At 40.8% G+C, this 12,264-nt stretch overlaps 1 protein-coding gene across 8 annotated transcripts in view; it reads right to left on the bottom strand.

Annotated features, from left to right (window-relative positions):
* Positions 1–12,264, bottom strand: part of LOC131448169 (rho GTPase-activating protein 44-like) — a 61,162-nt gene that overhangs the window by 10,342 nt on the left and 38,556 nt on the right. For 5 of the 8 annotated variants that reach the window (XM_058620329.1, XM_058620334.1, XM_058620333.1 and 2 more), the window contains 12 exons: positions 11,863–11,980; positions 10,905–10,973; positions 10,734–10,815; positions 9,894–10,021; positions 9,203–9,314; positions 7,048–7,129; positions 6,831–6,911; positions 4,817–4,933; positions 3,801–3,895; positions 3,539–3,719; positions 2,113–2,130; positions 665–856 (listed from right to left, as the gene is read on the bottom strand). In XM_058620329.1, coding sequence (XP_058476312.1) covers positions 665–856; positions 2,113–2,130; positions 3,539–3,719; positions 3,801–3,895; positions 4,817–4,933; positions 6,831–6,911; positions 7,048–7,129; positions 9,203–9,314; positions 9,894–10,021; positions 10,734–10,815; positions 10,905–10,973; positions 11,863–11,980 — 1,275 coding nt within the window. The remainder of the gene's footprint in view (positions 1–664; positions 857–2,112; positions 2,131–3,538; positions 3,720–3,800; positions 3,896–4,816; positions 4,934–6,830; positions 6,912–7,047; positions 7,130–9,202; positions 9,315–9,893; positions 10,022–10,733; positions 10,816–10,904; positions 10,974–11,862; positions 11,981–12,264) is intronic. The other 3 variants (XM_058620331.1, XM_058620335.1, XM_058620336.1) reach the window with 3 other exon arrangements.

Here is a 12,264-nt window from a genome sequence, read left to right on the forward strand (position 1 = left end):
AGGTAAAGGGAAGTTGGGTCAAGTTCAGGTGTGGTCCTTTACGAAGAGGGAATATCAGGTGATTTGCTGTGTAACACAGGTGCAGGGAGGGCTCTGGAGTGAAAGAATACGTGCTCATGAAAACCCCTGTGATGGTCAAATGAAAAATTAAGTCAAACAGAAAAGTCCGTTGCAGGGAACCTGCAACAATGGACGGTTATGCTGCTAATGTTGCAACAGAAACATAATTCATGCACATGCACCATTTCCAGTGAACTATAGATGAACCTTTTCCCACATACTCTTATGGTAAACCAAGTGGAATCTACAGCATCATCATTCGAGCAAATAATTAACTCCCCGCATGGCTCTGAAAAGAATGAGAAAACATTTTTTTAAGAAAAGAAGAAACTCTAACAACTTGAAATGGCAGGCTTCACCCTGAGATGCGACACTGGGGTTCACACAGAGGCGACGAGGTGAGAGAATGAATTTCATGGGGGGGGGGACAGCAATAGACAAGAAAACCCGCGGCGAGAGCAGACAATGCTGTCCTGGTGTAAGTTGCAGGGCGCAGCGGCTCACGCGGCGAGGAGCGAGCAGCAGCAGGTGGGAGCGGTGTGTGAGGAGGGAGGAGGAGGAAGTGAAACAGGAGGACGGGGGGGGGGGGGCACAACAGCCTTACCTGGCTCGGTCGCTGCTAGTGGGAGGAGGGGTGGGGGAGGGGGAGGCGGAGAATTCCCCAGGCTGCTCGGGGATGAGAGCGTCAGTGGGTGGGACAGGGGGGTGCACGCTCGGTGGCGTGGAAGAGGTTTTACGCGCAGACGACGAGCCCCTGCGTGACACCCAAGAAGTATCCATCACCCTGACACCCATGCTGCAGTGGGACAGAGATGCACAGCCAATCAAATCAAGGGAGGGAGGGCGTGTGTTTGTGTGGTTCAAGGGGTCAGGTTTCAACACCCTAAACACATCGTCAGGGGTGAAGTGTCGCTGAAAGGGGATCGACTTCCCTGTCATCTATACCATCAGTGCACTGACCCTGAATCAGCCTCTATAGAGTCACTCTGCTCCACCTGTAAAGTCATGGAACGTCGCTTCTAACGGAGCAAGAACAGAGAACATTTCATCTTGCTTTAATCGACAACTCCCTGCATGATATTGTACGAGTGAGGTGATATGCTTATTCTTACATAACAGCAACACATGAGCAGTTTGGAGGAAATGGATTCATGTTATGGTTCTTTTGTGACACAACTTCAGGGTACAAGAATTACAAGACTCTCACGTCTGTTTACTATGAAGCTACACCCAGCAGCTGGTTAAATAAGCTGAACACAGACACTGGAAACTTTGTCCAGAGTTGACAAAATCTATTTTATGTAAATAAAATATTGGCTTAAACGCAGGGTTTCAATTTCTTGGCAAGGAGACTTCACATGTGGCAGTAAACTAAATAGTTAACTTTTACGTACAAGTAATTTGGAATGAAATTCTCCAAATATTAGAACACAACTGTATGTAAAGAATAGAATAAGTCATGAAAACAACAGAAACTTTTATATTACAGTTACAGACTAAACAACAGGAGCATTAGATTCTGTGCACAGTTGATCATATGTAAGTAGATTGTGTTTTATATGCAAAATATTATTCTACTCACGACAGCAGCATAACAAATGTAGTGAGGTGCAATATTTGCTTTTATTTGTATAGATTTGTATTTGTATTTTTTTTTTTAATTTCCACCACTGCTTTATGTTGAGCTTTTAACATTAACTATTCCCTTAATATGAAAAGCAGGGAGTGACTTAACTATGCAGTCAGCTAAAAGTAACCAACAAGAGGCTTTTGTACTCTCAGGCTGAACAAGTCTATCCAGTGCCAGAAACTGCAAAGATGCTTCTTATGTAAACATAGACAGAAAGAAGTGCTTTGTTCATGTGGCCCATGTGTCCCCTTCACTCTGTCACAGTCACTGCACTACAGGAGGCCAAGTGTGCCACTTGAGGCGAACCTGACACACATACACAGTCACATGACAGTTCCTGTCAACGTGCAGCTGAAATGGACAGATGATGAACTGACTGATGAGAGCATGAGTGGCGGGGGGGAAGGAACTACATACTGTACCTTTGTATCTTCCTAATGCTGCATTGTTGAAACAGAGACAAGCACAATGAGGACAGGAGTAAAGGTCATGCAAGACAGAAGTCTCCCCGTCATCGCCATCAAAGCAGCGACCAACATCTAAGACGAGGACCAAGATTGAGGAGCAGCAAAGTGAAGCAGGGAGGCGAGTCCAAGAAGACGCTGCAAGACACGGGGGTGACGCCGAGTGTAACGGGGGACAGCGATTTGTGGGGTGAAATCAAAACCGCGCTCTCCCTGAAGTGCTTCAACCAAGTCGAGAAAATGACTATTCCCTTTAGCCTTAATGAGGTCACCGTCTCCCTAACGGACACCAGAAATGCAGCAATTCTTTCTTTAGTGGGCGTCCTTTACAGATATGACACACTTTGGCACGGGATTATTTAATAGCCTTGGCTTCCAATGACGTAAAATATTAAGGTTCTCAAAGTTAAGAGGTGTGAATTAGTAAATTTAACTATCTGAAATTGAATTTACAAGTACATATATAAATCTGAACTCCTTTGTATATAAAAAAAAACCCCAGGCACATGCTTTCAAAGCCTAACTCTGGTTCTGAAGAGTGTTCTCTGTGATTCTACTGAAAGTTGAGCTCTATTGATCAGGCCCAGCATGCTCTCGGTCCAGGTCTAATTAGCCGGGCTACTTGTGGTTCCTGAGCTGCTCAGACTGCTCAGACTGCTCAGGGTCTGATAAGAGCTGGGGTGTATTACAGCATTAAAGAAAGAGACAGAGAGACAGAGAGACAGAGAGTGGAAGAAAGAGAGTGACTAAGTGCTTTTCAAATAATCCTCCTTCACAGCTCGCAGATGGTCATATTTCTCATTGCAAAGACCAAATGTCATCTATCCCTCTCCTTTCCCTTCAGTTTCTCTGTCTTTTACTCACTTGAATCATTCATATATGAACCAGGCTACATAAAGAAACTTAAGAGCAGAAGTCACGGAAAAAGAATGACATAATTTCAGTGGTAAAATTGAGAACTTTCTCTTTTGCCACGAGTCATAAAACGGGTGTAATAAGTCGTTAAATGTCCCACCAGAAAGTTAGGTTTATTACTTTCTCGTTTGCATAGTAAGTACACATAAAAGTATAATTCTAAGGCTACAAAAATGAGCCAATTTTTATTTAAAAGCAATTATACACCTATACACACATACTTATGGGTAATATACTGAATTTCTGTCAATAAACCCTCACTAAATGTTACACACTGGACCTTTAAACCCTTGTACTGTCTATAATTGGACATTTGTCTACTACTACTAATCCTATAGTTATTAATAGAAATAAAGTATTTCGATATTTCATAACTATAGGTATTCCATCTATGTAGTGTTGAACACATATAGGTATAAGTACAGTTGTACAACGTATAAAAGTATATTATAGAACAGGAGAACCGTACCCATCCTTCTTATAGAACTCCAGCATCATGTTGTCTGTGGCGACGCTGAGTGGCCGTCGGCTGTGGTCGTTCTGTCTGCGATCCATCTGCTCCATGTCTGGAGACGGCATGGAGCTATAGTTGGCGTTGTGGTTGGTGTGGACGGGGCTTCCATAATTTCCTGTGACATTGAACTCGATTTCTGAGAAAGACGGAAAAAGAAAAAGAAAAAGAACAATTAAAAATACTTTGTATTGTTTCACAATCGACTTCCTGTCCTCACCTCCAGGGAAAAACCAGTCAGCGTGTTGGATGATGGGCTCGATGATGCCGACGATCTGTAAGGACACTGTTGTCATCATCTCGGTGATGTCGCTGCTGTGAACACAGAAGGACACAGAAAGAATTTATGCTCAGGCTGATATTAACATGTTCTTCTGATACTGCCCTGAGAAAATGAAAAGCAGCTGACCTGTTAAAATATTAATTAAAAATCAGACAGGGGCAAGAGTTCGTAAGATTTACAGTGAAATATTAACAAAGTGTCCTTCACCTTTATACCGCTTAGTCATGATCATAAAACACGGTTTTATCAGAACTGTCTTCCTGAAATGTGTTGGAGTTGTGCCCACTGGCCTTTTTGTTAATGGCACTTGTAGCACTCAGCATCATGGCTACTGAAGGTGAAATTTTCCTCGAAGGAAAATGGAGAAAATGAACTGAGCTGCGATAAGTATGACAAAGTGGCTCTTCCTTTTCTATCTGTCTGCTACACCCACACATTTACTGCATTAAAAACACATTTTTCACATGTGAAATGACATTAAAGTGCTCTGAAAAATAAGTCTGAAGCAAGGTGACACTTGGCTGATATGTCACATGACACGCGGTAGACGTCGCTATAAATAAAACTGAAGTGAAACTGACTTCTCCGTCACTCCTCGTTTCCCTCAAGTCAATACCAAACTTTGAAGCTTCCAAAGATTCCAAAGATATTTCAGGCTGAACTTTGCAGAAAGCATCTAGAATATTCTTGCTACATGGTACAATGGTGCAGCTACAGTTATGTACAAAATGTATGTAGAAGACTGTTGGACAGTGCAGAATAGGACTTCAGAGGAAAGAAGAAAGAAAACGGTAATAAAAAGTAGTTACACCTAAATATGTTCTTCATATTATGTAGTAAAATAGCAACTACTATGACTAGCTGTTACAAAGAAGGGCTCATACAAACAAGCACCATATACACAAGCATGTCTCACTTAAATTGTCATTTCATATGTATCACGGCTTGCTCACCCCTCATTATGTGTCCACAGCAGGTTGGGTCCAAGGACTATGGCAATGTTTCCAGGTGTCATCTTGTTCACGTCCTGGTACTCAGTACTCAGTTTGGAGAGAAATTTGATCAAATACCTGTTAAGATACAAAGAGTAAACACATCAGCCAGTGAAAATGACACGGAAACACACACTGTTTTGTCCAAAATGTGCGCTTAGACTCAAAATATGCACTTAGACCTAGACCCTAAACGAACGGCGAGGTTTATCCATCAACAACAAAACAGCAGAGAGAGCAGCGAGCAGCGGTGTCATACAGTCACAGTGGGAAAATCATAAATAAATCCCTGTATATCAAGGATCTAAGGACAGTGGATATCACAATGTTGACACCTCGTCAAGGTCTTTGCGACAAAATCTTTGTGATGAATAAAATAAACATATACAAATATCTCACCATAAGAATCTCTATTTTTGAAATAAGAAAAGAACACATTTTCCAGCATTTCTACCCCAAGTTCTTCTAAAAAATATTCTGAACTAAATACGGTTGATTACTCTTCCATTAAAAGATTTATGTGCAGCTTTATGCCTGCAGTGTGAACACGAACTGTATGCTTTCACTCTAAACCTAATCTGCATGAATCATACTGAGCTCAAACACATCATTAAACGCAAATAACTCCTCTGATTCTGATCTTCACAGAGGCTCTGAGGCACAGACTTGAGCGAGTGGGTTTCTGTGGCTCTTTAAGAGCAGCCGAGCTGAATGACTCATCCTCTGTCAGACTACAGTTGAATGAACACCAGGTGGCTCATTCCAGCGAGCAGTGGCGATGTGGACAGGTCTGACAGGTCTACTCAGAGGAGAACTCTCCAAAAACACACCCTATTTGTGTGATTTGATGATGACTCTGACAAGTGCAGCAGCAGTATCTCTCCTCTCCTGCACAGTAGCCTCTCTGCATTTCTATCGTTCCATCGTGACCACATAGCTACACATTTCCTTAATCCAGAGGCAGATAGAGCCACAACTGAGGTCTGAGGCTTTTTTTCTCAGCACCGAGGTCAGACGCCAACAGGTTAAAGGTGTTTTTTTTTAAGTGATTTAAGAAGTAAATTCAACCACTGCAGTAAACAGACAGATATTATTTTTTATTTCGTGAACTTAATCATTGCATTAATATTTGACAAAAGACTGATATTTTATTGCCTACATGCTTCAGCGGTTGAATTTACGTGTCTGAAAAAAGTTAGACAATTATGGAACTTGTCTAATATATGGGATGCAAATGCAAATTTATTCAAGAGTGTTACATTTTCATAAGAAATAAACCATCTTCCATGGTCTGGGGATTCTCCTAACTCTGCAGTTCCCTTCACAGTTACAGAGGGATTTTGGCATCTTTCAACTCATTAGTCTTTTGTTTTGGTTCACTCTTGCAACCAACAAATTATATTTCCAGCCACAGCAGGCAGCTGTTGTTTGTGACAAAGCTCTAAAAACCCTCAGCTACAAACAGCAGACAGATACATTTAGAGAGCAGCTGGTGTCCATAATAAAGTATTTATCAGTGGGAGAGGTGGTGGAGAACAAAACTGAGCCTAAAGCAAAGTAAATATGGACTCAGACGCCATTTCCCACGGGGGATTAATAAAGTATTTCTGATTCTGCTAATGCTCTAATCAGCTGTTTTTAAGAAAAACTTCAACATGAAACAAAAGAGGCAAAAATACAGTATGTCAGTATTGGGCTGTGCAACAATTTTTCAATCTAGCAAGTGACGAAAGAACCAAGGCAAAACATCATCACAGGTTTTTAAGAATGGCAAGAAGTAAAGAGAGAGGGAGACAAAGAAGCAATAATGACAGAAGCGAGCGGGTGCCCATACATACTGTATCTGAGTAAATTTGAATTAATTGCTTACAGTGCTGTTATCTGGATGTTATTTTGCATTACAGTATGATTAAGCGTGATGGTGGTTCGCCTGGAAAAACTGAGCAACATGTGAAACACTGAAACGGTGACTCACTTAAAGTTGTCGTTGTTGGCTTTAGGTAGTTTCTCACAGGCACCGAGCAGAACCTGAAGTCTCTTGTCTTGATCTTGAACGCTGAAGGACAACGGCGAGACAATGTTCATTGTCAGACAGAAGTGGCACAAGTATATGAATGTTTTTTTCACTGTAATATAAAGTTCAAAAGGAAATCTCTTCTGACTAAATAACATTATATTGAACAGATACACACTTGGAGGCCTGGATCCAGTCGTTGTAAAGTTCATATGTCATTAAAGGCTCGGGGAGCTCCCGCAGGTAGGACTTTAATGCACCTAGAGAGAAGAAGATAAAACTATGATAAACACACGCGTTGCACTTATGAGATGCAGATGTGTCAGTGTGAGAGTGTAGTGTCTATATGATGGCCAGCAGGTGATATATTTAGATGCAGCATGTATACGCACTGCACAGTCGAAGGTGAGAGATGCTTTCGGAAAATAAAAGAGAAACCTGCTGTGACCCGATGAGCACTTCAGCGACTCAATTCAGAATCAGTTCAATTCTGTGCGTGCAGTGCACAGCAATGTCAGTGAACGGTGGAACAAACAAACCATGTATGGAAACCTATGGAAGGCCTTCATCTGATTGTATATGTGAGAGTGAAATACCTACAGGTTACTACAGTTTGTGACTCGAACCACCTGACACTAACAATGATGTCACTGAGATGAAACTTTTCCTAATAGAGAGCGTATGTGCGTATCATTTTACATTGGCCCTTCCACTCGATTACAAAATGCCCAACCTGAAATAAAGACTATTTCAAAACACTGAGCAGAACCGGTGGGTGGACGAGAAAGGTGATGGATGAGTGGGTTTCTCTCTGACTCGTCTTCCTCTCTGTCTGGTCTGCTGCATTCAGTTCCCCCGGGGACGCATGGGATGGAAGACAAACAAAGGAAGTCACGGCGTCCCTCACTGGGAGACAGCTTGGAGACTGCTGTCATTCTGTCTCACGTGGATCCGTGTGTGTCTGTGTTGCTGTGTTGTGTGTAGCTGGTGCTAAATAAACACATTAAACGCTGGTATTTGTTGTGAAACCACAGGACGCTCCTCTGCTCTGCTATATTTACAGAAACGAGCCAAAGTATTTCAACTGAGGCTGAATGGAAGACGAGCGCCTGCGTGCCAGAACACTCGCCAACCCCACTATCACAACAAACACCAACAACCCCAGTGGAGCAGGCTCACAAATTAGATTTCCAGTTAGAGCTTACTCAGTTTAACATGGGATCATTGGAGAGGGATATAGCTGCAATTATGTTTTATTTCTCTTTCTCCAAATGCTTGTGTGAGGTAGTTATACTAGTGGGACATCCCATATTGTTACTGATTGGTCAAAACAGTGTAGCTCCAGGTTTGGGGTTTTTATGTCAAGCTGAAACTTACCCTCTGCTCTGCACAGAGGAGGTTTTAAAAAAGTAAAAGAAATAAAATCGGAGGTCTGTCCAGACTTATATACTATATATATATATATATATATATATATATGAAATATTAAGTAATCTATCAATCTTTTTGGTCTAAAAAAATGTCAGAAAACCTTAAAATGATGATGAACTCTAATGTCCTGTTTTGCCCACAAACCAAATGATTCGTTTTAATTATTTCTTTGTTATATGGAGCAAGAAACCAGAAAATATTCGCATTTAATTACTGAAAAAAAAAACACTGATTAACGGATGAACTAATCATCAAAATAGTTTCATTAATTGATATAATGAAGTGATTAATTTAATAACTTCTCAATGATCGAAAGCCACAAAAAAGATTAGCTCCCTCCTTTTAAAAAAGATCAATAACAGTATCTATAAAGCTTGTCTTTCTTTTGATGTCATTCAAAAGAGTCATTTATGCTAAAGCCTCTGCACAAAATTAGGAATCCGTCTGACATACAGTGATGAACAAAAACGGCGCGGCTTTTCTTGCTCGTGTGTATCTTGCAGCAGCCGCGGAAGTAAACTGAATCTTAATCAAGCCTTAACTAATCTTTAAGTCTCAAACATAAAGCCCTTCAACTGAACCTTTAGTGGGAAATTCACAGCCGAGTCTGATGACTTCAATTATTAAATGTGTGCAGGAGGAATAAAGCAAACGATGAAATGGATTAATAATATTAGGGATTCCTCATTTGCGGATCATTAAGCGGCTTAATTATTCAGTTTATTCACACAACTGGGGGCGGATGTCTCAGTAACATCAGGACATAGCGAAGCATGCCAGAAATTTACAGATATGACGAAACAAATTTCCCCCTGTGGCGCAGGTTTGACATTCTAGAAGATGAAAATAAGATTAGGTGAAAGCATGAGAGGGGAGGTACAGGTGGGTTGTGAGGAGCTCACCCGCGATGGCGTGTGGGTCCGCAGAGTACTCTTGTACATCTAACACTCCACAGTCTAAAGACGCCTTCAGCTTCTTTAGTTTGGAGGCTGAGGGAGCGATTCTGAATAAACCCTGCAACACAAAACAGCCGCAACATCAGTTGCACACCTACAGCGGCGGGCAAGTGTAAGCTTTATGCAGAAGAGATCAATTCAGAAGAACGGGGAGGCATTCATTTAGTTTAAATACCTGCATTTCTGAAATCAACCTACATACGACAATCGTGTCATACTGTGAAAGCTCTTTGAATCATCAGCAGTTCATTCATTCCAAACGGGTGCACATGCATTTCCTTCACCACCAGAAATCTATTACTTTTAACTGCCACACAAACTGGATTAACTGTATTAAACTAACTGCTCTTTAGATTATATTAAACAAGCCTCACTACACCCCATTGTACAATATTTAATACTTAAACCATAATCAAATTCACAACAATAACTTTTACTTATCATTTACTCATTATTTCTCATAACATGGTGAACAATGCTGGATCCTGTGAGCAGCTCATCACAATTTAACAGCGTGGATCTTTTTAGATACCGGGCTCCTTCAGTTCTTCATTGATGGCGACATCTCTTGCTAGTAAAATGCAAGTTAACGTGTCAGTGTCTGTGTATGTCTGCGTTTGTAGTAGTGGAGTCTGACCTCTTCCTGCATGCCGCACTCCAGCAGCATCGTGACACAGGCCTCGATGGGGAAGGCAATATCTCTCCCACTGAGTGCTAAGTGCTCCTCTAATGGTTTCCCATAGCATGGTTTCTCCACCCAGGTCTCTGTAGAACACACACACACACACACACATGAACAAAGATAATAAGATACTGTGATGCTGCACAGAAAGTGAACTAAACAAACTGAGACTATACAGTATCTGTTGGCCACACTGTGATAGTTGAAAGGATACTGGTTGTTTGAAAATGGGGGGATTTAGGTGAGAATTACATGATACAATATAGAAACCGATCAGAATAAATCAGTCAGAATGTCAGAATGTCTTACTCGTTACAACAAGGGCTTTCTTATAAACATATCATGCAATTAAATGTGCAAAACATAAAAACATAGACTGTATGTAAAGATGGACATAGTCCAGTTGCAAACCAAACTGGGTTTTCAAGCTTCAAGATTTGAGATTTGACCAACACCATGACAGTTTTTGAAAGGAAAAGATAGAGAGCAGGGAGATGAATGAAAGGTTGATACATTGCCTTTTTTAAATCGCACTGAAATAAAGAAAATAAACCCTGTGCTCTCTTTCTTTACCCAGTGAGAGGACAAAGAAGAAAGATCATGAAATCCCAGAAAGGTCTTGGGATCTTTAAGGACGATGATAATTTCCCTGGTCTCTCCTTCACTAACCCCCCTTCCATTTTCCCCTCCTTTCTCTCCTCTCTCCTACCCCAACCGGTTGAGGCTTCCTGCGAAAGTGGTGTTGTTAGATAGTGTGAGATCAGTTACACGAGCGTTGTTTGGTCACAAACTCACCCTGATGAGCTTTGATCTGGGGCAGAACAGCCTGAAGCAGCTCTAATGACTTCCTGTGGTACTCCGCCTGGACTTCTATCAGCTTGATGAGGACACAGAGAGAATGAGTGAGAGCGGAACATTTGAGTTTTTCCACTGCAATGCTGCAGCCTCGTGCAATGCTGTACTTACTGTCTGGAAATAGCTTGCATAGTCAATTTCTTTGGCCACAAAACTGTACATGTCTGCCGATAACTGATCCTGGTGGGGGAAGAGAATACATGGGGAACTTTAGACCTAAAAACACACAGTTGTAGTTAATTACTGAAACAATGGCTGTTGTGCTGGATCCAGTGGTTACGACATTGTGTTTTTAGTGGCTATATCAACAAGTAACAGAAACATGGATGCAAATACTGAATATGACTATTGACACCTAACAATTTCACTAACAATGTAGATAACGTTAACTTATATTGATGAAATGCAAAGATGACACTGAGGCTGATTGATGTAGGAAAATTATCTTGATAAATGTATCTGACAGATATAACCATTGGGGAATGTGATTTACAATATACTGTAGTTTTATTGTAAAGTCAAGATTCAGCTCACTGTTTACTGTTTAATAGGTTATTAAGTATTAAGTATTACCACATGTCACCAAAAAAGTATACTTGACTTTACATCCTAGGGATGGGTATCGATATCTGTCTGATACTGGTCAAAATCACTTGATGGGACATCGCACAGATAAAAATACAATCACTATGCACAGACTGTTAAAATGTAAATAGAAATCAGCAAAAGATTTTTAGCTGAGTCATGTTTGATCTGTTTATTTCTCCTTTTTGGGAGAACACTATTTGTGACACAGTTGGAGAACTGTGTCTTTAAAAACTCAGCACATATGTGTTGTTAACAGCTTCATAGTTCACATAATGGTCTAAAATGACTGTATCGGACTCATATCGGTTTCCACAAAAAAAGTGGTATGGTCCCATCCCTACTATATTCTAATGCAAGGATGAGAACTTAACGGTGCAGTATGTAATAAATGAAGTCATGTATCCAATATGAACCAGGCCTGAGATGATGCAGTGGCAAAATGGCACCAGTTCATCAAATGAGAGTAAAAGTGACGACTGACTCGACAGATCTCCATGCGGTTTGCTGCCTCCTCCATCTCCTCCCTGAGATGGTCGGCCTTGGCTCCTGTTGGCTGCAGGTTGGTGGACAGTCCTGAAGACTTGGAGGATTGATAAAATCTGGAAACAGAAATTGTATTGTTTTTGTGGTTTTTTTCCAGTATTCTTTTTTCAGTGCTTTCTCTATAGATTTGAGAATTAACAGATGAACAACAAGGAAGCGTGAAAAACATAGCACATTTTTTATTTATTTGCCTTCAGCAGTTTGAGACTTTTGTTCCTGAGAGAAATAATAATCATCAATAACTTTCAAAAAGATCAACGGCAAAAGAAACAAACTTTTTCTATTACTTTATTATCTGTCAAAGTGAAAACACTTCACTACTCATATATCTTCATTTATT

This window comes from Solea solea, chromosome 21, assembly GCF_958295425.1.
Source record: "Solea solea chromosome 21, fSolSol10.1, whole genome shotgun sequence".
NCBI lineage: Eukaryota > Metazoa > Chordata > Actinopteri > Pleuronectiformes > Soleidae > Solea > Solea solea.